Genomic DNA, 25,674 nt, shown 5'->3' on the forward strand with positions numbered 1-25,674 from the left:
TGCCAAGCGGTGGGGTAGATAGAGTGTAATTCGTTGGGAGAGGGTCTCCTCTCATTCGGGGATCACCGTCTAAGGGGAAGGGAGAAAGGATTCTGCAGAGGAGGAAATTTAAGGCACCGAGAAGGCCAACGACTTGCCCAAGGTCACGCACTAGGTGAGCGGAGGAGCTGGGATTGGAACCCAGGTCTACCCGCTTGGAGATTGTGAGGAGGAGGAGGGCTGCGCCCTGCTTCAGACCCTCGATGGAGGACCGCCCCTGGCTGGTGGTGTTTTTGTGTGGGTGCTGTAAGTGGAAAAGGGAAATAAATGCTAAGTTGACAGTCCTGGGGCCTGACTGGTAAAGGGAAGTTAATAATTTCTCTAAAGCCTTTGAAAGGCCATTCCCAAAACATACTTCTCATAGGGTAGTAACACTCAGGATTTATAATCCTAGTGTAGTCCTAAAAGTTGAGCCATTCGTTAGACGAATTTGTGCCTCGGGGGCATTAATAATGGTAAAAATAATAATTTGGTAGTTGCAAATCCCTTGCTCTGCTGATAATCAGGTGGATTATTAGAGAAGCGGCGTGTCTTAGAGGAAAGAGCATGGGCCTGGGAGGCAGGGGACCCAGGTTCCCATCCTGGTTCTCCCACTTGTCTGTGACCTTGGGCAAGTCCACCTCACTTCTCTGTGCCTCGGTTGCCTCCTCGGTAAAGCAGAGAGTGAGACTGTGAGCCTTGTGTGGAACAAGGGTTTGGGTCCAACCTGATTGGCTTGTATGTACCCCGGTACTTAGTACAGTGCCTACCATATGGTTAGTGCTTAACAAATTCTCTTCTCCCCAACAAAAAAAAAATGCTAAGCAAGAGAAGTATTTTGCACTTTAAAGTGGTATTCTCCCTTCACCAATTTAATTTTTTTCATGGTGTTAAGTGCTTACTGAACTGTTCCAAGTAAGCTCTGGGGAGATACAAGGTAGTTATTCAGTCGTATTTATTGAGCGCTTACTGTGTGCTCAGCACTGTACTAAGCGCTTGGGAGAGCACAGTAGAACAATAAACACAGTCCCTGCCCACAGCGAGTTTACAGTCTATAAGACACAGTCCCTGTCCCACATGGGGCTCACAGTCATAATCCCCCTTTTATCCATGAGGTAACCAAGGCCCAGCGAAGCTAAGTGACTTGCCCAAGGTCACAGCTGACGAGGGGTGAAGTCAGGACTAGAACCCAGTTCCTTCTGAGTCCTAGACTTATTGCTCTACCCGCTAGGCCACGCTGCTTAAATGGAATGTGTGGTGTAATTACACAGCGCTGAATCTCTTCCAAACTAAAACCTTTAGCCTTCTCACTCTTTCATTTTAAAATTTGCAACACTCAAGTAGACACCTGGGATGGGGGGTTTTCCAAGATGGAGACATCATAAAACCACCTCAATTTAAAAATACTGCAAGGTTTCTTGACAGATTAAGGAAAAAATGCATGAGCTGTGCCTACAAATGTTTAAAGATGCTTCATACTGGGATAAAATCTATACAGTGAGACCATCAAGTAGTTCCCATCCTTTCGGTCAGAAAGTACTACCCGCTTAATGAATCACGGTGTTATGAGGGGAGTCCATCACAACCATGTGAATTATGGGTGTAACTTTGAGAAACAGCTTTGATTTGAGGGCAGTTGTTAAAGTGATTTCCAGGTTTCTTGAAGAAAATTCGAGCTTTTAAATATAATCATAGTATTTGGTAAGCGCTTATGTAGCTAAGAGCTAGAGTAGAAAAAGACCCACGAGGTTGAACACAGTCCATGTCCCACCTGGGGCTTGCAATCTTAAACCCATTTTCCAGGTGTGATAACTGAGGCAGAGAAGTGAATTGACTTGCCTGAGGTCACACAGCAGACAAGTGGCAGTGAATAAAATGTATAATTCTGACCTGATTGCCTTGTATCTACTCGGTAGTGTTTGGTACATAATAAATGCTTAGTCCATCCTTCAAGTACCATTATTATTTGATTTAAGAGGTCTTTTAATGTGTGATATTTTTTGATGAAGGCTAAAAAATCCTCCATTATGTGTTGATTTTGGGGGGGGGCGGCAATCCAGGAGATGGCAGTTCATTTTGCGATCAAATAAACGTCTTTAAACTTGTCGAAGGGCGCCGTGCCCTATTTGTGCAGGGCGGGTAGTGTCCTGGGGGGCACCAGAGCGGTCACCTCTGGGGGGTTCAGTGTTTGCAGCCTCCCAAGCACCTGCCAGGGTATTTAAGTGGCAGTGAAAGCAGTGGGAGGAGAGATAAGGAAAAGTGCCCAGCGATTGGGTTTCACAGTCAGGCTGAAACTGAAAAAGCCCTTGCCAATTTACAGCAGGAAGGCACGGTGGCTGGGTTGTAAACAATGCTTGTCCGTTGCCTCTCCAGTGGGCTTGTGGTTATCGAAGGTCGGTGGAGTGGGGGGAACAGGTTTATCCCGGCCCAGTCTGCGTGCGAGTAAGTCGGGATACCTGCTCATTAAGCAGCGCAAGAAAAGTTCATGGTGGAGAAACTTGCCTTCCTCTGTCTTTGCTACCGTCTCTTCTTACCTCTCCTTAACCCCGGTCCTTTGCCTTGGAAGGTCGGTCGGTCCAGTCTCCCTCTTTATCCCCCCTTCCCCAGCCGGCACGCTGCTGCTTGCTGCCACCCAGATTTCGGGAAGGGGAATCGGGAACCTGAAATTTTCCAAAGAGCGGTGTGGACATAGTTCAGCGTGTAGCACAGTGCTTGGCACATACTAAGCGCATAACCACCAAAAAAAAAAAAAAAGGCAGGGCGGAGAATGGTTGTAAGCCAAGGGACCGGGCCTTGGCATCAAACTGTCCCCCAAATGGAGTGTTTCCGTCTTGTGGGGCCGTAGAGGGCAAGGGCCAGGGTTGGGCCTCCATGGTTTGTTTTTGTGTTCTTATTAAATTCTTAGGTAACATTCTTTGCTTCCTTGAGGAAGCAGCGTGATGTAGTGAATAGAGCCCGAGCCTGGGAGTCAGAAGGTCCTACATCTAATCCCAGCTCTGCCACTTGCCTGCTGTTTGACCTTGGGCAAGTCATTTTATTTAACGGTGCCTCAGTTACCTCATCTGTAAAATGGGGATAGAGACTGTGAGCCCCACGAGAGACAGGGACCGTGTCTAACCCAGTTTGCCTGTACCCCCCCCCCCCCCCGTGCTTAGTTCAGTGCCTGGCACACAGTAAGCGCTTAATAAAATACCATTATCATTATTATTGCTGAACCCAAGACGTTTTCCTTCTCTGAAATCAAGTTTTAGCCAGTCCCCAGTGTGAAACTTTTGTCCAACTGCATCTTGTTTGATTCTGAATGTCCGTTTATCTCAATTTTGGGGGCCTTCCCAATCCAGTATTGGGAAGCAGGATGGACAGTTAAAGCTGTGGTGAAAGTAAATATCGAAACCATACTCAGTGCCCAGAGCTTTCTGATGGGGGGGACTAACTAGTTAGGGTCTTCTAAATGTACCTAGGTTGAAGATTGCATGATAAGCATTTTGCACTTCAGATTCTGTTAGAAATGTATTGTTTGGAGGAGCACATTTCAGGAGCAGTGCGGCATAGAGGGAGTAGCCTGGTCCAGGAGTCAGGACTTGGGTTCTAATCCAGCTCGGCCACATACCTGCTTTGAGACCTTGGGGAGGTCACTTCACTTCCCTCATCTCCAAAATGGAGAATCAATACCTGTTCTCCCTCTCATTTAGACTGTGAACTCCTGAGGGGTCGGATTATTTTGTACCTATTAGCACTTGGTACAGTGCCTGGTACGTAGTTAGTGCTTAACAAATATCATAGTTGTTATTATTATTAGATTCTGTATTCTGCACGTCTCCAATTCCATGTTTTGGGGGGCGGAGGGGAATTTTCTGTTTACATAATGGCAGCCCGATGGGTTTACGTGAACCGAAGACCGTCCAACTTATTTGGCAGTTTGTTTGCACCTAAAAAGCGAAATTACATTAGGGGAAATGTCGTTTTGCTGATCTGTTTGTTGTGGAATGTATTCAGATAACTCTTGGCCCATCGCGAATTAATAATAATAATGGTGGTATTTGTTAAGCGCTTACTGTGTGCCAAGCACTGTTTTAAGTGCTGGGGTAGATATCAGGTAGGGCTCAGTCCCTGTCATCCATTCATTCAATAGTATTTATTGAGCACTTATGTGCAGAGTACTGTACTACGTGCTTGGAGTTTATAGTTCGACAACAGATAGACAATCCCTGCCCAATAACGGGCTCACATGGGGCTCACACTCTTAATCCCCATTTTACAGAAGAGGTAACGGAGGCTCAGAGAAGTTAAATGACCATCCAAATGTTACACAACAGACGTGGCAGAGCTGGGATTAGAACCCCAGGTCCTGTGATTTTTTTCCGAGCCCATGCTCTTTCTAATAGGCCATGCTAACTTTAGGAACCAGATGACCATTGGGTCTCTTTTAACAGGTCACCTTCCAGGGATGTTTTTAGGTTGGCCGATTTGGGCCAATCTAAACTTTAGTTGAGGTTTGGCTAGCACCTGGCCGTTTGGGGAGAGCGAAGTCCTCGAAGCCAGAGACAGAGGGTTATCTCTTGCTTGCGTTGTTCATTCTCGAGCACCTCTTAAAATGCCCTGCACCCAGGTGCTCAAGTGTTTTCGACAGGACTGGAAAGAAAATCCCTATTCGTGTGCAGAATGCATCTGTGAAAATAACATTGGCCTATTAGCATTTGTGAAATTGGTTTTGTGGAGAGTCCCTCAACCCTAACGAGCATGGGGGTTTGGGGTTCGGTTCAAGGAAAAGCCATAGCATCAAGGGCTTTTCCATTGACATGAACTGTAAGGTCATGTTGAGAAGGGAACATGCCTATCATCTCTGTCACATTGTTTTCTCCCTTGCTTTGGATGCAGTAAGCACTCAGTAAATACGATTGATTGACATATTTTTCTCTATGAATAAGAGAAACACTTTAGGGCTACTCGTGTGAGCTACAGCTCAAACAAGATGGTAGCGCTTTTAGAAACGTTGTAAGCTTTTCTTGGTGAAGCAATAATCATAAGAATTGTGGTATTTGTTAAGTGGTTTACTGTGTGCCGGGCACTGTACGAAGCGCTGGGGTGGAGACAAGCAAATCGAGTTGGACACAGTATTAGGCCCCCGTGGGGCTCACAGCCTCAGTCCCCATTTTACAGGCGAGGTCATGGAGGCCCAGAGAAGCGAAGTGACTTGCACAAGGTCACACAGCAGACAAGTGGCATTAGAACCCGTGACTTAATGATGCCCAGGCTGTAGCCACCCCACCCTGCTGCTTCTCCAAGTAGAGAAGTAGAATGGAAAGATAAGGTTAATGGAGATGATTTGTGCTTTCTGAGATCCTGTGGCAGAAAGATACGTCATTGAATGGGACATTGCATCGTCAGGCAATCGATGGTATTGAGCGTGTACTGTGTGCAGAGCACTACACTAAGCACTGGGGAGAGAACAACACAACAGAATTAGCAGACACATTCCCTGCCCGTAATGGGCTTAGGGTCACCTGAGGAACAACCTGTGAAGGAGCAGACTGGCAGGCGAGTGGGGCTTTCTAGGTAAAGAGGTGTTCACTTGGGGCGGTATTTGATCCTCAGATGGCAGCAGCGGCGTCTAGTATAGTGCTCTGCAAACTGTAAGTGCTCAGTAAATACGACTGAATGAATTGAATGAACTTATTGGACCTGCCTCTCTTGGATGATGGACAGTTCTGCGCTCAATTCCTGAATTAGGCGGGTGTGTAGGAACTCAGTCATGTGTGAGTATGTGTGGACACGCGTTTGCATGCGTGCTCTTGGGTAGACGATTCCAGATCCCACCCCTTTTACCTGGCCACTGTGAAAGTGAGGTATGGTTCCTTCATGTTTCTCTTAGCCTTTTGCAGTTAGTCTTTCACAGTGTTTCCTGTAGTAGCCTTTATTGAGCTCCTACCTAAGGTGGGGCACTCTCTAGGTACTTGGGAAGAACAGAATAACAAAGGATCACATTCTCAGCTCTCAAGGAGTTTACACTCTTAACGGGGGAGAGAGTTTAAAAAAAAAAAAGAAATTACAACAAGAGTGGTCAAAATAAATTTCGGAAGGTTCTCCTTTTTGTGCCTCCACTCCTTAGGGCTGGAACAAAGGACGTGGGAGTTAGTGACTGGTGTATTTTTTTTCCCTCCTCAAAGTCCAGGTTCCACCAATCTAATGTAACCAGAGACCTGCTTATGCCAGATTCAGTCTTTGCCTGAATTTCCTGGGTAATTGCCTCCATTTTCCACATTACTCGAAATGTAGTTTCCTTTAAGGGAGGGAAGGTAATTTCCTGGGCTTTGAAAAAGGAACATTTTTAAAAATAGATGAAACTTCGTGGTGTTGGGGTTTGGGCAGTGGGAGTGTGGGGTGTGTTTGTGTTTATATTTTGGACAGTGATTCTTAAAACCAAATTCCCCGGTAAGGTGCGGTGTTTTCCTTCTGCTTACTTACCATTCCTGGTTCTCATCAGTCACCAGCAAGGTCTGAGTTAAATCCCAAGCTCGATCAACGAGCGTATTTCTCCGGCAGTGATGAAAACTGAACAATCTCTCTGCCTCAGTGTCCTAGTTGGCCGGGTTGCTTAATAGCCACTAATGAGCTGCCTTAGAGTCCCTCTAGACTGTAAGCTTCCTGCGGGCAGGGAACTCACCTGCGATTGTTGTATTGTACTCTGTATTGTATTGTACAAGCGCTTAGTACAGTGTTCTGCACACAGTAATCGCTCAATAAATACGCTCGACTGACTTGAAAAGCTTGTGCGATGGTCATTTTCCTGGGCAGGGTCGTTGGGGTTTGGGCACAACGCCCAGGGGCCTGTCCCTGGCTCACCCCTTGACCCGTTCTCCAGTCTCACTGCTTCCCGCCCTTCCGATCGATCCCCCACTGGGCGGCAGTTTTTTACATGGTGCCTTTTTTTAATTTTTAATTTTAATTTTGATTCTTTCCTCTCCACAGACTATAGTACTTACAGCCAAGCAGCGGCCCAACAGGGGTGAGTACTTTTCACGTCTTTTGCAATGCACACTATATGTTCCTCCCAGCCATGTCGTGGTTGAGTGAATGTCTCCTTTCAGCCTGAAATATTTTTCACTAGCTAAGCCCTGCGCCGGTTGGCATAAGGTGGGCCGGGTTAGGAACGGAGGTGGCGATTTTTGGTTGAAACCTTGCCTTGAATTCCTCTTACAGCTACAGTGCTTACGCCGCCCAGCCAGCTCAAGGATACGCACAGACAACACAGGTAATCGGACCGGCATCTTTGTGATTTCCAACTGTGGGGAAAGGGTGAGCTGTGAGACTCAAAAACAAGGGCGGATCCTTGTCCTTTTTCTCTTTTAAATGGTATTTAAGCGCTTACTATGTTCTAGGCACTGTATTAAGCACTGAGGCACCCTACAAAGGGAAAATCATTCCACTTGGCAGCTCAATTTTGGGCATTGCAGGAGGTGTGCCCCGAAGTTACGGTTTTATCTTCAAGTGAAAGCCAGGTTAGGTCTGAATTAGACATCGCCCCCCCCCCCCCTTCACGTCCGACAGACGACTCTCCTCTCCTTCAAAGCTTTGTTGAAGGCACATCTCGTCCAAGAGGCCTTCCCTGACTAATCCCTCCTTTTCTCTTCTTCCACTCGCTTTTACGTCTTCCTAACTTTCTCCCTCTATTCATTCCCGGCCCCACAGCACACATCTGTACTTTATATTAGTGTCTTTCTCCCCCTCTAGACTGCTAGCTGGTTGTGGGGAGGGAGTGTGTCTGTTATTGTTAGAGTATACTCTCCCAAGTGCTTAATGCAGTGCTCTGCACACAGGATGTGCGCAGTAAAATACAATTGACTGACCGACATATCTGCCACTAGCTGGAAAAGCGGAGACAGTCCGCTTCAGGAGAAAAAGATTGGAGCTCCGGCCTTCCGGTTTGCGGAAATGGGCCGCTAAGCCCAAAATGAGCACGATAAAAGTCCGCTTTCGTGGCCTGATAAAACTTGTACAACTGGTTAACTAGATCAAGACCGTTGAGATGGACGATGTTACCCAAGGCATCTTTTGTTCTGTCTTAAGAACTACAGGGGCCTCTTTCAAGCAAAACTCTAAACTAGGTAGAGGATAAACTCTTTCGATTCCTTTCCTTTGAAATGACTGACTGGTGTTCACCCCTCCCTGCTTTCTTGCCTTTTTATTTATTGTTAGAAGTACAACGATTACTTCAAGCATTTTTGCAGTCTGTGACACCCGTCCTTTTCTGGTGACCAAGGCCTTTGGGGTGTCTTGCTTTTAATATTCTAGAAAGTTAGATTTGATTTGTCTGCGGTCTCGAGAGGCATGTCCGGTGGCTTACAAGCCTCCAGAATTGCCTTAATTTTCAAAGTCTCTGTATCTACCTCCATTTTATAAGACCAGTTAAAGACGTCGTGGATTTCACTCGATCAGTGCCAAGATTTCAGGGTCTCATCAAACAGCGTCAGAGTTCAGTGTTATAACCTGAAGAATCTTCTGAGGTCAGGCACCTGCCTTGGTTGGTACCAGAAAGCAAGAGTGGACACGATTCTCCAGTTGGGTAGCCGTATCGTAACCAGAGGGAGGGGGCCAATTCATCTAAACGTTGTGTGTACTCTCTCTTCTCCGGATCAGGCTTACGGGCAACAGAGCTATGGAGCCTACGGGCAGCCCACCGATGTCAGCTACACCCAGGCCCAGACGACGGCTACCTATGGACAAACTGCATATGCGACTTCCTATGGGCAGCCTCCAACTGGTAAGGGCCGCTTGGCTTGGCAAGGGAATGGGGGTTGAGGATTATTATTATTATTATTCCCGTTCTCTCGTATCGGTTGCCAAGAGTATATCCGTCTCCGCCCCGGGGTGGCTCTGGTTGGCAGTTTTCCGCCGAAGCCAACGGTAGCTGAACCTCTCCAAATCCAACTGACTTAAAATCCAACCGACTTTCCCTGATCCCTAAAAGGGTGAACTGCATGATGAGGTGCGATGAGGGATTTCCAGACCCTCGCCCTGCATGTTCCACAGTCGTGAATTGCCAATCCAGAAGCGTACCCGGCCTTGTTCACAACCTCTGTGTGAGTTTGATCGACAGTTGGCCTGGAGAATTCTCTCCATGGACATATTTTAGAGGCAGGTTGTTCTTGAGAGTCACAGTATCCGCATTTAGGCTTCAGGGACCTGGAAGCGAAGTGAATGGAAATATAGAGGACTTGTTCAGCTTAAGGGGAGGAGTATTAAGTTGACAAGTTTTTGGCTCGCCACTTAATGCCTGTCGAATAATCTAGCTGGGCAGCAAGGTCATCCAAGGTTTCTGACCTGTCCTTGCCCTGGCCCACTCTAGGAGCAATAGAAAGTTCAGGGAGGAAAAATCTGGCCTGGCCTTGGGCCCCTGGAAGCCCCAAATGAGCATGAAGCCTGTAGAGTTGGGCTCTCTGACCTCAGTCTCCCCTGGGGAAGACTTACCCGCTTCTCCCATCCACTGCTCCCTCTCACCTCCTGCCACTTAAGATATTCTTAATTTACCCAGATGTGGTACTCAGTAATAATTGTGGTATTTGTTGAGTGCTCCTAATGCATTAAGCACTGTACTAGAGACAAGATAATCAGGTCCCATATGGGGTTCATCTTGTCTAAGTAGGAGGAGGGACAGGGATTGAATCTCCATTTTGCAGGTGAGGGAACTGAGGCCCAAAGAAGGAAAGCGACTTGCCTTCGACCACACAGCAGACAAGTGGCCGAGCCAGTCTCTTTACCGATTCCTCTGACTCGCAGGCATTGGCTCGTTCTAGTGGGCCATGCTATTTCTCAACGAGTTAAAGATGGTTTCCAAATACTGAAAAACCAAACATCTCCTTAAAGCTTAAGTGAGGCATTTATTCTTTTCGGTGGGATACGTGCACTGAAGTTGCCAGTACCAGTTGCTTGGGAGGCCATTTCAAATCACAATCATTCTGGGTGTCGCCATTTGCTTAGCAAGGGGCACTTGCAGTCTTTGAAGCTGAATGAAGGTTGGGAACATTTCTTGTGATCTTTCCCCTGGCTTGAATTGCATTTATTGTAGAAGGAAGGGCTTTAGCACTTGAACTCTAGCTGTGTATTCCAGGTCATTGGCATAGTTTTAGAACTTAAACTACTAAGAAGTAGTTTAACTGGTCTTATAAGAAGAAGTGGGAGAAGTGCAGGGACCAGCTTGGAGAGTTTTCAGGGGCATTTCTGGGCTCTGGAACCAGTTTAGCGAATTGAGCTGCCCTAAGAAATTTTCAGATTCAGAAACTGCTTCCCCTGGCGGGCCTTTCTTCGTAGTCAGGAGGACAGAGTGGATCTAGTCCTTTTCAGTTAAGTGTATGCAGCCAAGCCAGGGAGTAGAACGAGAAAAGCGGGCGTGGGCATTAGAATTAGCTTCGGCACGTCTGGGAAACTCATCCAGTTTACTAGGCTATGAGCATCCTCCAAAGTTGTAGCGGGAGTCATTGAAGAATGGTTGAGGGTGACAGAGGATGGCATTTGCAAGACTTGCTGACCCCAGATTCAGCCAGTCGCTTCAGTGAGTGAAGAAAACTGAAGTAAAATTTCACCTTGCACCTGGAAAACCATCAACAAAACCAAAGACCTTCATTTGGCAACACAGCCTTATTATTAAGCCTTATCAAAATCATATCCCTTCCAAGGGAACTTCCTTGATTACGTCCTCATTTTCCCTACGCCCTTTCCCTTCTGCGTTGTCCTTGCACATGGATTTGTGCTCTTTATTCACCCCACCCTCAGCTGTCCAACACTTAAAGTCCATAATTCTAATTTATCGTAATGTCTGCCTTCCCTTCTGGTATGGGAAGGTGACTGCCAAATCTGTTCTAGTGTATTCTCCCAAGGGCTTAGGACAGTGCTCTGGGCACAATAGTGAATACCATCGATCGATTGAACACAAAGCCGAATGCTGCCAAAGAATTCTGTTACTTAGGCAGCATACTGCCCAAAGATGCAACGATAGGGAAGTAGAAAATGCAATCGAAAAGGCCAGTTTCTCTCTGGGGAGGCTGGCCAACAGAATGGGAAGGCAGGGTGGTAGCAGGCACCAGACCTGGCCCAAAGCTGACAGCTGAAGTGCTCTTGAGCTTCCTGTTCAGGAGATAGACAGCCCTATTTATTGAGCCTTTCTGTGTGCAGAGCACTGTACTAAGCGCTTGGGATATTACGATATTCCCTGCCCACAACGTGCTTGCAGTCTGGGGGGGCGACAGACATTAATATAAATAAATTACAGATATCTATATAAGTACCGTAGGGCTTTATGGGGGCGGGATTGAAGGGAGCAAGTCAGGGAGAGGGAGAAGAGGAAAAGGGGGGCTTAAGGAAGACCTGTTGGAGGAGATGGGCCTTCAATAAAACTTTGAAGATGGGGAGAGTCATGGTCGGATGTGGCCGGGGGAGCGTGTGGGTGAGATAGACAAGGTGGAGGTCCACTGAGAAGGTTGGCATTAGACCCGGATCCCCCCATGCAGACACCACATCTGTCGTCTTGAGGCATTCTGCCTGCGACTCCTGGAACCGTACGAGAGGCCGAGGTAGGATCCTAAACAGTCGGTTTCCGAGCACTGAAGTTCTGTTCACCTCAGGACAGTGTGAGGAGAGTGGATGGCAATAGGACAGGCGAACAACTGCTACACGGCGAGCAGAAATAGGGCAACGGAAAACAAGGCCATGACAGGGTCCTCGGTCTCTGACGGCGCCGCATCTCAGCTGAAAATCCAAGGCAGATGGACCGGCACTGCAGTGATGAAAAGACCGTCTCTTTTTGAGCAGTAACTGCCAAAGGATCATGGTGCCAAGAAGGGAAAGCCCAAATGGTGCCAATCGCTGCTCATAGCAATCTAAACCAGACCAGGATGTGTCCAGGGTAGGCAGGTCTGACCTGCATTGGCCTTCCCTACAGGGGCCCTAAATAGTAGCACACCACAAGTACCCGCTGTCTGTGAACGTCGCCATCAGCGGGGTCTCTAGTGCTATGGATTGGTATTTTCAGGTTTATTTCTCTGGAAATCCCCAGTCAGCTTGGGTCTATACACTTAATCGGTTTTGAAGGTCGAGGGTTTTGAGGGAATCTGAGAAAATCCATTCGTTTCCCCTCTCAGATTTCCTCGCCTCGCAAGTTGGGTAGAAGGGGCTTCAGTTTCATTTATCTCTTAGCCCAATCAATTGTTTCTTTGCTCAGGAAATGAGACCCAAAGCTTTCACTGCCTAGAAAGTGAGGGCCAAGACCCCTGATAGGTCCAGGGATTGGAGGACTGTGTTCTGTGGAAGATTGTTCCGTAGCAGAGAAAAAGTTCGGTCAGGCATCGGGCGGGAATGCCACCAAAAGAGTCAAATCGGGCCTTTCACGCAGCCTAACGTGAAGAGGTTGTATTTATAGGTCTTCTTGCTTCAATGTCCCAGTCGTCTTCCCCGCAGCCCCTTTTCCTCATAAAGTGCAAGGTAGATGACACTCCGCCAGGGTCCAACGCCATCGACAATGACGATGTTCGAGTGGTTTGTTTTTGTTTCTATTGGGGGAGTTCTTTTTAGAAATTTTGTTGTCAGTTTTGTGGATACCTGGTTCACCAGGGGTGCTGGGAAATTTTTGGTGATGACTTGGTTGCCATGCATTTAAGGGAAGGAAGAATTAAAACCACTGCTGTGGTTTAGTGACAGCATGGACGTGAATTAGCGATAGGTGTAATAACAAGGAAAGTGGGGCTAGTGGCCTACTTTAGGATTTTGGTTCACCCTCGATCTTTGAGGGCAGAAACAGCTGTGGAATTTGTTTTAATGTCCTCTGAAAATGCTGGCAAAGGGTGTGGAGTCGTAAGACTAGTGCCTCTGAGGAAAACTGTATTTGATTATGCCTTTGCTAAGGGAAAGAAAATCCATGGTTCCGGTAAGGAAAACGTTTGAGTTTTCAAACCTTGAACTAAATAAGTAGGTTTCGATGGATAGTCAATTTTATTGAGAGCTAGTTGTGTACAGGGCACTGCCCTAAACACGTGGGAGAGTGCAACACAATAGAATTAGTTGACACCATCCCTGACCTAAAAGTGCTTTCAGTCTAGGGGCGGAGATGGACGGCCACTTCAAAGTTTTCCAGATTTTCACCTGTTTGCGTGTGTTCAGGTTATTTGAAGGTGTTTGATGGAAAGCACTGGTACTCAGTTTTGCAGGAAGCATTTACAGTGTGCAGAGCACTATACTAAATGCTCGGTACAGTTCAACCGAATCGGTAGAATCGCCCACGAGGAGCTTAGAGTCTCCAGAGGACATCGGACACGCATCCTTTTAAATCCATCTGTGGAGGAAGGCGCTTGGTCTAGATTGATCGATCTATAGCTGTCCAGTAAAGTTTAGGGGGGTGGGAGATATTTTGTGGGATGGATTCTCTAATGAGAAGTGGCTTCTCTGGTCCATGGGTGGGAATGGTGGGAAAAAATCTGACTCGTTCGTTCCTGGTTGTAGGTTATACTACCCCGACAGCTCCTCAGGCCTACAGTCAGCCGGTACAGGGGTACGGCACGGGGGCCTACGACACCACCACGGCCACCGTTACCACCACTCAAGCTTCCTACGCGGCCCAGTCCGCGTATGGCACCCAGCCCGCCTACCCGACATACGGGCAACAGCCGGCTGCCACGGCACCGACAAGGTAAGGACGCCTCTCTCTCCTCGTTTCTCTCCGCGCACTGCGCCGCGTTCCGGTCCCGCTTCCTGGGTTTCCGGAGAAAGGAATGGGTGTTTGAGGAATAAAGCTCTTCCTGAGCATTTCTGCTGCTCCACGGGACTTTGCCCTTGGGAAGAGATGTCCCTTTTTTGGGGGTGTGGCGTCGGCAGGCCTTCCGAGAGGGGACTAGTGTCACTAAAGTAATTGGGCTCTGTGAAAGGAGATGAAAGAGGAAATCTTGGAAGCACGTTCTGTAACTCAAGTCAACTTCCAAAGAACTTCGAAACCAGCATTCCTTAATGGAAGACAACGAATGCTGTTGGTTGGCTAGAACGTAGATGCTGATGGCTTTTAAAAAAAAAACACCCAAAACCTTCCCCAGCCAATTACTTAGCTTTAGATGTGTGACTGGTTGGGATCTGGCAAAGGGGTTGTTGTTTTTGTTTCTCCAAGTGGGATAGAAGACCTACAAAACAAGTTCCATTTCCTTTTTTTTTTTCTTATTTTTTCTTTTCTCCCAAGTGGAATATATTGTGGGCAGGAATGTGTCTGTTTTTGTTCTATTGTACTCTTCCAAGCGCTTAGTACAGTGCTTTTCACCCGTTAAGCGCTCATAAATACACTTGGATGAATAAATAGCCGGCACCAATTGAGCACCTGCCTCAATTTCTGTTTTGGGATCAGGCGACGGGGGCCCGATTGTCATAGGCAGAACCTTACCTTTGCTGGGGGGTTCCAACCCTAGTAATCAGTCGGATTTATTGAATGCTTCCTGTGTTGAGAGCACTGTATTCATGCATTCATTCAGTCGTATTTATTGAGCGCTTACTGCGTGCAGAGCACTGTACGAAGCAGAAGCTCTTGGGGGACTACTATCCAACCAAGTCCGGTAGGCACGTTTCCTGTCTGCAGCAAGTTTACAGACCAGCTAACTTGTTTCATACTGGCCAGAGGCCCCCGCCACCCCCCAGGTACAGAATTGAGAAGGCAATGATTAGGGGACATTTGTTAAGCGCATACTAGGTGCCATGCCCTGTGCCAAGCGCTCAGAGGTACAAGGTCATCGGGTCAGATACCTCTATCTCCCACGGAGCCCAGTCTAGATAGACGGGAGAAGCGAGATTTGAAAGCCCGTCATCATCATCCCTCGGTGCCGTGTGCTAGGCACTGACTGTACCGAGTGCTCGGGAGAGCTAATGGGCAGGTGGCTAATTGAAGTAATCGAGACGCTCGGAGGACGTCACCTCTTTGGGTTTGGCTGTTCTGATCGGGGTGCACAAACGGGCTGGTTTGGGGGGTGTCCGAGTGGACCTTGAGTGTGGCATCGATGGCCCGGGCAGCTGGTCTTCCAACGGAAGGTTTGGAGAGGCGGTTTCTGCCAAGGTAACTTCCCGGACCAGCCTCAAGTGCCTTTCCCTCGGCGAGACCTCTGCTAGTGGAACCTACGAGCCACGAGCACAAAACCTTGCCCACGTTGGTGTTGGGAGCCTTTTGGCGCTCTGGGTGGGAATGTAGCTGCTTCTACCGTAGACCATCGAGGTGAACTTCAGGGCCCAGCGAACCCCAGGGTAAACAAGTCTAATCCCTTCTAACGGATTTGGCAGAGGGTAAACGTTATTAATTGTTGCTTAACGGAAGATTGAAGGTCTTTGCTCTAGCCGGTGTACTTGGTGGCTGCTCCAGCATTCCCTACAGAAAAGCTGGTAGGGAATAAAGGAGACGGGTCGCTTGTCACCTAGCCTTATTGACTGCTGTAGAGGGAAGACCTGAGCTCACGCCAATACTGGTGAGATCACTTCCGAAACGCGCAGTGAGTAATCGACCAATCAGTGGGTCACCTCAGCTACCCAGACCAGAGAAGCCGGCTCCCTGGGCCCCGGAGCGGGCCTTCGTGGTTGCCCTCTGCGGTGTCCCCAAACGTCGCCCGCGGCAATCCCGGGCTGCTGCTCGGCACCGGTTTTTCTCCCTTCGGAAAAATCCCGAACAGCCAGGTGGGATTTCCTCGCTCAGTTTGGGAACGAGATCGTCCGTGCCCGAACTGAGGTCTCTGCCGGATCGGGTTGAGCTAACTTCAAACCTTTCAGTTCGTCCTGGGTTGTTCTCTTCTTTTGCCCAAGGCACTTTAGGTCAGCCGCGGGAAACAAGCCACAGCGCCCTCACTAATGTCCCCCCAGGTTTTGGCCTTTCTGCTCGCTCCTGGTCCGCTCCCTGTTCAGCCAAAGGGGAGAGAGGGTTGCGTGGGGTGGGGTGAGTCGCTCCAGAGACTTCGGGAGAGTGCCCAGAGTTGGCTATCTCGGACTCCTCCGGGCTGAGCAACCAGGAGCCCGGCCCCTGCTCGAGGCAGTACCGGGGGACAGCTGACCGGCCGACCTGGGAGCCGTCGGGAAGTATCGGTTTCCCCTTGGGGAGTGGGCACGTGACCCCGTGGGGACGGCAACCCCATTCTCTCCCTTCCGCCCTTACCTGATCCATGACTTTTCAGGGACCTTCTGGCACAGAGACAAGGGCTCATTTTGCACCTGGGGTTACTAGGGCCTGGCGGAACAGTGCTCTTTGTGGGTGCTTTTGGGGAAAATCTCCGCGATGGGATCCGGTGAGGGGTTTTTTGGTTTTTTTTTTTTTTTTGAGGCGTTTGAAGAATAACGTGTTCTGTCTTTATTTGTCTCTGCTTATGTTGCGATTTGAAGTAGCCCAAACAGACCTCTCATAGGCCAGGGTGCCACCTTTGGGTTTGGACCTGGCAACCAGTAGCCGAGGGCGCATATTCCCCGGGCCGGTGAAATTCCCTCTGTCTTCCCAGCCCCCTGAGAGGGGAGCAGACGAGATTTTGAACCGCCCTCCCACTAGCATGGAAAGGCCGGGTCAGGCGCACAGATTTGTGTAGGAGAGACTCCCCTTTGGTTCCTAGCCCGTGCCGAAGGAAGAGTTCTCGGAACTGTCACTTGATCGGTCTGGCTAGTGAGCTGGGGTCCCGGAGTCCCAAAGCCGACCCTAATGCTCCGATCAGGGTTTTTCCGAAGCATCTGCCAGCCAAGTGGGAAGACCATTGATGGCTCCCAACGGGAAAGACGGTGTCTCACGTTCGCTCTTTCTCTTTTAGACCCCAGGATGGGAGCAAGCCCGCTGAGACTAGTCAGCCTCAATCTAGCACAGCAGGCTACAGCCAGCCCAGCCTAGGATATGGACAGAGTAACTACAGCTACCCCCAGGTACCCAGCAGCTACCCCATGCAGCCGGTCACCGCGCCGCCATCCTACCCTCCTACCAGGTAACGAACGCTTCCCGCCCTCACGCCCCCCCTGGAATCGGCTGGGGGGACCGCTTCCGCCGTCGGCTCAACCTCACCCCTTCGATTCCCTTCTGCCCGCACCCCTCGCCTAGCATGTTCCGCGAGCTCATTCGCCCCAATCAGCTGAAAAGTCAAAGCTTACGTCGAGGGGCTCATTGCATCCTAGCTCATTAGTTCCCACCGAGGTCCCAGGGGGAGAGTCGGCACTTGGATTCTGATATTAAAAGAACGACAGACATCTAGTTGACCGCGGAGTAACGTTGGAATTGACTGGTCACGAACAAAGCAATCCCGACTCGGGCCACTTCTCTTGTCCGCTTTCTGGGTCGGTCCAGAGTTCTCGCTTCCCCGTAGCGGGGCTTGCTCGGTGGGCCCAACAGGGGCTCTTCGTGTGTGCCTCGGACCCCTCATCATCGCGGATGGTCAGTCAAGAGTTAACTCTCTCACTGCCCTCTCAGGACTGGTAGTGTGCAAAATTATGCCTTAAGCATTGCCTTTTAAGCATTTTCACATGACCTCCTTTGATGTGGGCCCCCCTCGGCCCAACTCACGTGGCCCTTCCCTTTTGCTTTTAATGCTTTCATTCGGAAATGCTTGGCCCGCTCTGAAATTCTGGGAGGAGAGCAGCGGTCGTGTCTGAAGTTACAATCAGCTCCAGCACAGTCCCTCTCCCACACGGGGCTCACGGTCTGAAAGGAGAGGGTGAACGGGCATTTCCTTCCCATTTTACAGAGGAGGAAATTGAGGCCCAGAGAAGCAAAGTGACTTGGCCGAGGTCACCCAGTGGATTAGAGTTGGGGTCTCCAGACGCCCAGCCCCCGTGCTCTTTCCCCTAGGCCACATTTTGTCTCCACCGGAAACAGAGCCGCGCATCTTTGTTCATTCATTCATTCGATCGTTTTTATCGCACGCTTACTTTGTGCAGAGCACAGTACTAAGCGCCTGGGAGAGTACAGTACTATAGTAAACGAACACATTCCCTGCCCGCTGCATCTGACGAGTAGCTCCTTTTAAAAGAAACAAAAAATTATCAACAGCCTAGGAGTGGGTGGTGTCCCACCTTCTGAAGGAGTAGTAATATCCATCTCCTCCCCAGCCTGTTGTAGTGAGGTGGGGGGAAGGGGGATGAGTTTTAGGGGTTTGAAGAAGCGGTACGACCCTCCCCTTCCCCCCCCCCCGACCCGGTTTTACTTTTTGTCTTGCAGCTATTCTTCTACGCAACCGACTAGTTACGATCAGAGCACTTACTCCCAGCAGAATACCTATGGGCAGCAGAGCAGCTACGGACAACCGAGTAGCTATGGTCAACAAAGCAGCTATGGGCAGCAGCCCCCTACTAGTTACCCCCCCCCAACTGGATCCTATAGCCAGGCTCCAAGCCAATATAGCCAGCAAAGCAGCAGCTACGGGCAGCAGAGTGAGTTTCTTGAAGAAAACCAGTGCACTAGGACCGTCCTCCGGGCCCCTTGTCCCCGGGCTCTTGAGCCCAGGTGCCCGCTGGTTGCCCGAGGCCGGTCTCCCAGCTTGGTTTCCGGGAAAAGGCTGGGTGGGGGCGAGTTGGCCAAGCTTGGCCTCCCGGGCCCAGTCCGCCCCTTTGAGCTTTCCAAATCCCCCTTTGGGTACACCCTGATGGTGGGAAATAGCCAGAGGAGGCCTACCAGGCTCGGCGGAGGGCGGGCGGGGGGGGATGCCTAGAAATTTCTGCCCTGGGGTGGTCGGACTTCTACGCAGAGCCCCGTCAACGGAAAGCCCTGTGGTCCCCTTAAAGAACTTACGAGCCCTGGGCCGGGGGGTGGTTCCCAGAAGAAATTGGAGCTAAACGCTCTTGGTGGAGGTACAGAGTGCAGACTAAAGTTGCTCTGAAGAGGCCTTCCTGACCCAGCCCATCGGCAGCTGGTGGGGATGATGACGGTAGTGGTACTGACGCCCGTCTTATGTGCCAAGCACTGAGCCAGGCGCTGGACTAGACACACGATAATCAGGTCAGACACGTTCCCTGTCCCACGTGGGGCTCCCGGTCCAAAGCACCAGCAATGGGTTAAAGCTGTCAGGGATTCGTGGCGGTTGAAGGGGAGCAGCTAGATGGTCATTTTGCACTGTGGCGAAGTGCGTGCCATTTTTTAAAAACCAAACAAAAACGAGACGAATGCAGCGTTTGAGCTGCCTCAGGCAGCCAGAAGATGCTGCTTTGAGGCTTACAGGTGTGTGGCTTCTTCTTCAGGTGCATTCCGGCAGGACCACCCCAGTAGCATGGGTGTGTATGGGCAGGAGTCTGGAGGTTTTTCCGGTCCAGGAGAAAGCAGGAGCATGAGTGGCCCCGATAACCGGGGCAGGGGAAGAGGGGGATTTGATCGCGGAGGCATGAGCAGAGGTGGGCGGGGAGGAGGCCGCGGTGGAATGGGGTAAGAGCAAATCTTTTTCTCCTTTTACCTAATTTTGTTTTATCCATAGGTTGGGAAACTGGAAAGAAGGGACTGAAAGACGGCAAATTGTAAAAGCCACATTTCCAAGGGCGGGCAGGCCTTGTCCGCCTTGGCCCTTTCCAAGGCTTGGAAATGTCCCGGTGGGGGCGGGGCGGGCGGTGGCGAGGGCCCGTTTTCCCCGCCCACGATCAATCGGTGGGGTCGGGGAGGAGGCCGTAGGAAGACTTCGAATAGAGTCCGCTTTCAGCTCCCTTCGCCGTTGGCCGAGGCAGGTCCTCTGCCAGGTCAATAAGAGGGCTTTGGGGTGGAGCACTCACGAGCCCTCGGACGGTTCTAGGCTTAGCTCCGTGCTCGCCTGTGCCGGGGGGAGGGAGAAGGTGGGGGAAGGGGGGCGGCTAATGGGAGGGTCGGGTAGGCCCGGAACCCTACCCGAGCATCACATCCCCTGGCTACAGTCCCGGGTCGGAACACCGCCCCCAAAGCCATGACCCTAGAGGGGCCGGAAATAACGAACAGAATTGGGAGCGTGGAAGAGAGCAGGGTGACTGACCGGCGAGGGGTGGGCTTTTTTATTAATTTATTTTGAAGGGATTTTGTGGTTTTGGTTGGTTTTTCGGGGTTGGGGTGGTGGCGGGGGGGGTGGCATAGAGGGTCCCCGGGGGAAGCCTTTCAGGTAGATTCAGTCAGCTGGGCCATTTCGGCGGACGGCTCGGTCTGTTTTAGTAAACCGTCTATGTGCCGAAGAAGACCCCTGGAGGGGAGGGGGTCAAGTAAGGTTGGTAAAGGCGAGCGGGCCGGGTGACGTGATAGGGAAGGTTTCAGCCCTGTGGGTGCTCCATCCCAACCGAAGCTAGTCAGACGCTATGCAGAGCTTCGCCTCGATACACGCCGCCGCCCGGAATCGGGCACTTCAATTTTGTCCCCCCAAAAGCCGCCCGGGATCTGTCCGGCACAGTGATTCTCCCTGTCGCCGTGGGCCACTGGAAATTTCACGTCTGAAAGTCCGATCTGGGTCTTGATCTCCCCTGTCCCGCTCCAGTCCTCCCAAACCTGTCTGGTGAGGTTGAAATTGGCTCCAAGTGTCCCTCCTGGCTCTCTGCATAGCTCACGTGGGAGTGATTCTGAACAGCTGGGTGAAATCTTTATGGGAAAAACCAACTGCCCGATCCATCTCTCCCCCGGAACATTCGGCCACTGACGGAGTGCATTTCGGCCCAAGCGATGGACCCGATCATTTTCGAAAACGGGAGTCGGCTTCCGACATGAAGGTTTCACCCACAGCACAGATGGATGTTTTAAAAAGTAGATGTAGACACTCGAAATGACTATCATCACGTCCCCACACCCCTCGAAATTTGGTGCTTTTTGATTACCAAAGATTCTAAAGTTTTTTTTGCCCCCCCCCCCCCCCATCTCTGGAGTTTAATGCTATAACGAATAAATGATTTCAGATTGACTCGCAAAGACGATGCTAGCAAAGGGTGGGCCGGGGAGGGAGGCCCCGCTCCCCGAATTTAGCTTCCCCTGCAAAATAAGCCCTTTTTTTTAAAAAAAAAAAAAGAAAAAATATCCCAGCTTGTCCCACGTGGTTTCCGATGGACTGCGAAGCCGTCCGTCGGAGCTTACGGGGGCTCTCCCCGACCCCTCCCCAACCCCTTCACCCCCATCCTTCCACCCCCACCCCTTTCCTACCCGTCCACCGTGTGGTGATGGCGTTCGGTGTCTTCTCCAGGTAAGGCGTGCGATGTTGGAAACGTGCCCTTTTCATTGACTGACTCCGTATCTTTGCTTATATCTATTGGTTGTTAAACGTGGAAACTTTTTAACATGCTTTGTCGCATTTATATGCTACAGGTTACAAAGTGAGAGCCTTGTATACACTTCAATACTTAAAAAGTACCCGTACTCAGTACTCAGCCGGCAGCATAATGAAAAGTGGGACTAGACACGGTGTCCATATGGAGAGGAAAAAATATGCCTAGGAAATATTTTTTTTTTTAACCAAATTGTGTTCATTGTATAAATGGAATCTTTCTGTAACTCTGGTAACTGCATACTTGTTGTTTGATCATGAAAATAGAGGAGGTATACTACTCTAGAATTGTGTAAAATTAAAGTGTAAACTTGTGTGTATTGAAAAAGAGAAAACAAAACATTTGATGGTGTGTACTTTAAAAAAAAAAAAAACAAAAACAAAAACCAGAAAGCAAAGCTGCATGCAACAGCTCGATATTGTATATTTTCAGTCCTCGGGTATTAACGGTGCAATACTGGTGTGCCAACCATTCGGGGGCTCACCCTCAGGGGCTGCCCTTCTCCCCACAGCCCCTTTTTTTCAAGGCGGCACCCCAAGTCTGGTGACCGTTCGGCTGCCGTTCCGCTCCGGACTCTCTTTTCCGGCCCGCCCCAGAAAAGAAATGGAAGGCGGCGACCTCCTCCTGCTGTGCCCGTGCTAACACCTGACCCAAATGTCCGTAAAGTTGCACCCCCTGGTGCCCCAAACAGCCGGGCCCCGGTCCCGGTCCTCCTGCCGGGATGGTTCGACCGACTTAGCGCCCCGGAGCGGATGGCTTTTGTGCCAAAGACCCAGCGGGGGTTTCCGCCAAAATATGTGGCGGGTGGGACGTTGGCCGGGGCCATTCCCTGCCCACCCTCAGAGGGAGGCCCCTCGAGGCACTATGGGCTCTCCCCCCTGGGAGAAGAGGTTGGGGGCTGCACCTTTACGTACGCCGAAGGGGGTTCCCCAAAACCGCTGCCACCCTGATTGCCGGCTGCCATTTTGAAACGGAGCGCTTCCGGTTTGTCAGCGTGGCGTGGGGGCGGGGGGCGGGAGGCTGAGGGGTCGTGACTTTTTTATGTCCTTTTTTCCCACCCTCTCCCCTGTTTTCACCAAGTATTGCACTACTAATACCCACCCCAGAAGAGAAAGGGTTCAGTCAAAGCGGTGTGTCAAATCAGACAAGCAAGGTTGTGTATAAAGGCAATTTTGAGCAAGCTGCCCTGAAGAAAGGCATAGTGCCGACATGAGAGAGAGACACGCACTGTTTGGAGATGTGTTTAGCCAATGCCCTTCTTCCCCACGAGCCCCCGAGGCTCAGAGCGGTACTGGCTTTTTAAAGGGAAAAAGGCCTTCATTTCTTCGTTTATCCCCCCAGCAGCGCTGGAGAGCGAGGTGGCTTCAATAAGCCTGGTGGTAAGTTTTTGAGTATTACAATGGATAGTGTTAAAAAAAAAAAAAAATTATGCAGTCAGTTTTTAGACCAAAAAAGATAATTTTTTTTATTAGTTTCATAAAGCGGTTTAAAAACAAAAAAAAAAAAGACCTTACAACCTAGACTTTAAGATGGGTACTGCCGGCATTGTATAGGGGTAATGAGGTTGACATGTGGTTTCCAAAGGGTAACTTGAAGTATTGAGTGACTGCTTCTTTAATTTGGGGGAGAAAAAAAGACCTGTAAAAAAAAAAATTTGGTTTACTTGGAGAACAAGTTAACTTTTTAGAAACTTAACCCCGATTGGCACAGTAAGCATTGAAAAGCGTATTATCGGTTAATGGTTTTGTTAAAAAGGAAAAAAAAAAATTTCCCTAGCAGACTGATGACACGTTAAAAGGGGCACTGCTGCTCTTTGCAGTGCGGGTCAATTTTGAGTTTAACGAAGCCCCAGCGAATGGTGGTTTAGTAGATAGTTATGTGTGTTTGTAAGGTTTGCGGCCCGCAAGGCATCCACTGACAAGGTTCTGTATGATCTTTCCTCATTGGCAGGACCTATGGAAGAAGGACCAGATCTTGATCTAGGTAACCAAATCCTTTCCCCGGGTAACCGGGGAGCGGGGTGGAGGGGCAGGCGGGCCGGACGCTGATAACATTTGTGGCATTTGTTGAGCTCTTACTAAGTGCCAGGCACCTAGGTCGATGGAGGATGATCAGGTCGGATGTGGTCCCGGCCCCGCTCGGGCCTCCCGGTCTGACGGGGAGGACGGGTGTTTAACGTCCATTTTACGGATGAGAAAACTCAGGCCCAGAGGAGCTAAGCGTCTCGCCCGGGGCCGGGGCAGAGTTGGGATTAGAAACCGGGCCTCCCGGCTCCAGGGGCCGTGCTCGATCCATCCAGCCCCGTTCCTTCTCGGATCTTCCTTCCTGTGTTGCGGTAGTTGGGGTTGGCGTGGGAAGCACGCTTCGCCCGTGGCCTGCAGAGCCATCTGCGGGGCGGGAAGGCGGCTGACTGGCTTCCGAGTGTCTCGGTGACTTGGCGTTGCCCGGGCCTTTGGCCAAGGCTTCTTTCAGGGATGTGCGGATTCGAGCCACGGTCGTCCCCTGGGAAGTTGGGCCGGGGCGCTCTCTGAGGGCAAGCGCGGAGCCCCTTGTTAGGTCTCTGGCAGACGGTGTGGGTGGCACCCTTCTCACCCACAACCCCGCCAATAATGGCAAATGAACCGTCTTGCCCTTGAGCCCTGTTAGCAATTACTGCCCCTCAATCAATGGAACTGCAAACACTCAAGTGGAAACTTCATCCTTGGGCCCCGACTTTACTTCGAGACTCCCGTCCAGGGTTTTTTTGGTTTTCTTTTTAAAAATAGAACTTAGGTGCTTACTGTGTTCCAGGCGCTAAACTTACCTCTGGGGTAGATATAAACTAATCAGATGGGACCCAGTCCGTGTCCCACTTAGGGCTTTCAGTCTTAATCCCCATTTTCCAGAAGAGGGTACGGGCATAGAGATTTTAAGTGACTTGCCCAAGGTCACCCAGCTGACAAGGGGCGGAACCGGGAATTGGGATAGGGGATACTGGGCCTCACTGTGTTTCCCCATCTCCCTCTACCCTGTCAGAGTGGCCGTGTTCTCTTGCCCCCAGCTAGATGTCCTCAGGAGAAGCAGCATGGCTTAGTGGGTAGAGCCCAGGCCTGGTAGTTGGAAGGTCCTGGGTTCTAATTCTGGCTCCGTCACTTGTCTGCTGTGTGACGCTGGGCAAGGCATTTCTCTGGGTCTCAGTTCCCTCATCCGTCAAATAGGGATTAAAAGTGGAAGCCCCATATAGGACAGGGACCATGTCCAACACGATTAATTTATATCCACCACAGCGCTTAGATCAGTGCTTGGCAGATAGTAAGTGCCTAATAAGTATCATCATCATCATCACTCAGTGCTTTGTACACAATAAACGCCTCAATGAGTATGATTGAATGAATGGTACTCTCCCGACCACTTAGTTCAGTGCTCTGCACATAGTAAGTGCTCAATAAATATATTGAATAGTACTCTTCCAAGATCTTAGTATAATGCTCTGCATGTAGTAAAGCGCTCAATAAATAGCACTGATTTAAGCATGTCTTCCTCGGGACATGGGGAGAGGCACGGCGTCTGCGGCTCTGCCTCCTTTACTCTCAGTTCCTCTCTCTGGGCCGAGCGGAAGCCATCGGGGCCAAGCGGGAAGGGCGCAGGACTAGAAAAGTAAGAACTGGCAGAGAGAAGACCTGGAGTCCCAGCTTGTCCACCGGGCTGTCCTGGGGCCTTGGCGGGTCACTTCTCTGGGCCTCAGTTTCCTGTCGCTATAGTGGATGACAAGCTACCCACTCCCCCCACCTCTTAGATGGTGTAACCCCTGTGGAGCAGGGACTGGATGGGACATGATCATCTTGTACCATCCGACCTCCCCCAAGTGCTCAGTGCATGCCCGACACCTAGCAAGCGTTTAGTAAATCATCATCATCGTTGGTATTTTATCTATCAAACGCAGAGCACTGTATTAAGCGCTTGGGAGAGTATAACACAACAGAGTGGGGAGGTGTGTTCTGTGGCATCCGTTTCGATTCGCACCAGCCGTGGGGGTTGGGCTGAGGGAAGCGGGGCCTCTGCCAATCCCGTGCGACTGCCCACTGACGTTTCTGGTTCCCACGTCAGGCCCACCCGTGGATCCGGACGAAGACTCCGAGAACACCGCCATTTACGTGCAGGGGTTGAATGAGAACGTGACTCTCGAAGACCTGGCCGATTTTTTCAAGCAATGTGGTGTGCTCAAGGTGGGTGGAAGGGCGGCCGGGATGGGAGCTGGCCTCGTGAGGCTCCCTGGCATCCGACCCTTCACTCTCCTAACGTTTTCTTGGGCTCATCCTGGACTACTGGAGCATATCCTGCATCAGTCCTCTTGGTTCCGCAGCAGGGACGCGGGACGGGTCCCCCGTGGCTCTGGGCTAGCGGGCCCTCGCTTGGCCGGGGAGACGATCGTTCTGGGGTGTGGCGGGGGCAGTGGCCTGC

The 25,674-nt window shown here is 50.4% G+C and overlaps 1 protein-coding gene across 2 annotated transcripts in view; it reads left to right on the plus strand.

The window, feature by feature from the left end:
• The window catches only part of EWSR1 (EWS RNA binding protein 1), a 30,402-nt gene that overhangs the window by 1,808 nt on the left and 2,920 nt on the right, over positions 1-25,674 (plus strand). Inside the window, exons 2-11 of one of the 2 annotated variants that reach the window (XM_029048727.2) lie at positions 6,988-7,024; positions 7,219-7,270; positions 8,656-8,779; positions 13,507-13,693; positions 16,809-16,976; positions 18,203-18,414; positions 19,219-19,399; positions 22,576-22,613; positions 23,185-23,217; positions 25,321-25,439. In XM_029048727.2, coding sequence (XP_028904560.1) covers positions 6,988-7,024; positions 7,219-7,270; positions 8,656-8,779; positions 13,507-13,693; positions 16,809-16,976; positions 18,203-18,414; positions 19,219-19,399; positions 22,576-22,613; positions 23,185-23,217; positions 25,321-25,439 — 1,151 coding nt within the window. The remainder of the gene's footprint in view (positions 1-6,987; positions 7,025-7,218; positions 7,271-8,655; positions 8,780-13,506; positions 13,694-16,808; positions 16,977-18,202; positions 18,415-19,218; positions 19,400-22,575; positions 22,614-23,184; positions 23,218-25,320; positions 25,440-25,674) is intronic. The other variant, XM_029048728.2, reaches the window with a different exon arrangement.

This window comes from Ornithorhynchus anatinus, chromosome 21 (assembly GCF_004115215.2).
Source record: "Ornithorhynchus anatinus isolate Pmale09 chromosome 21, mOrnAna1.pri.v4, whole genome shotgun sequence".
Lineage (NCBI taxonomy): Eukaryota > Metazoa > Chordata > Mammalia > Monotremata > Ornithorhynchidae > Ornithorhynchus > Ornithorhynchus anatinus.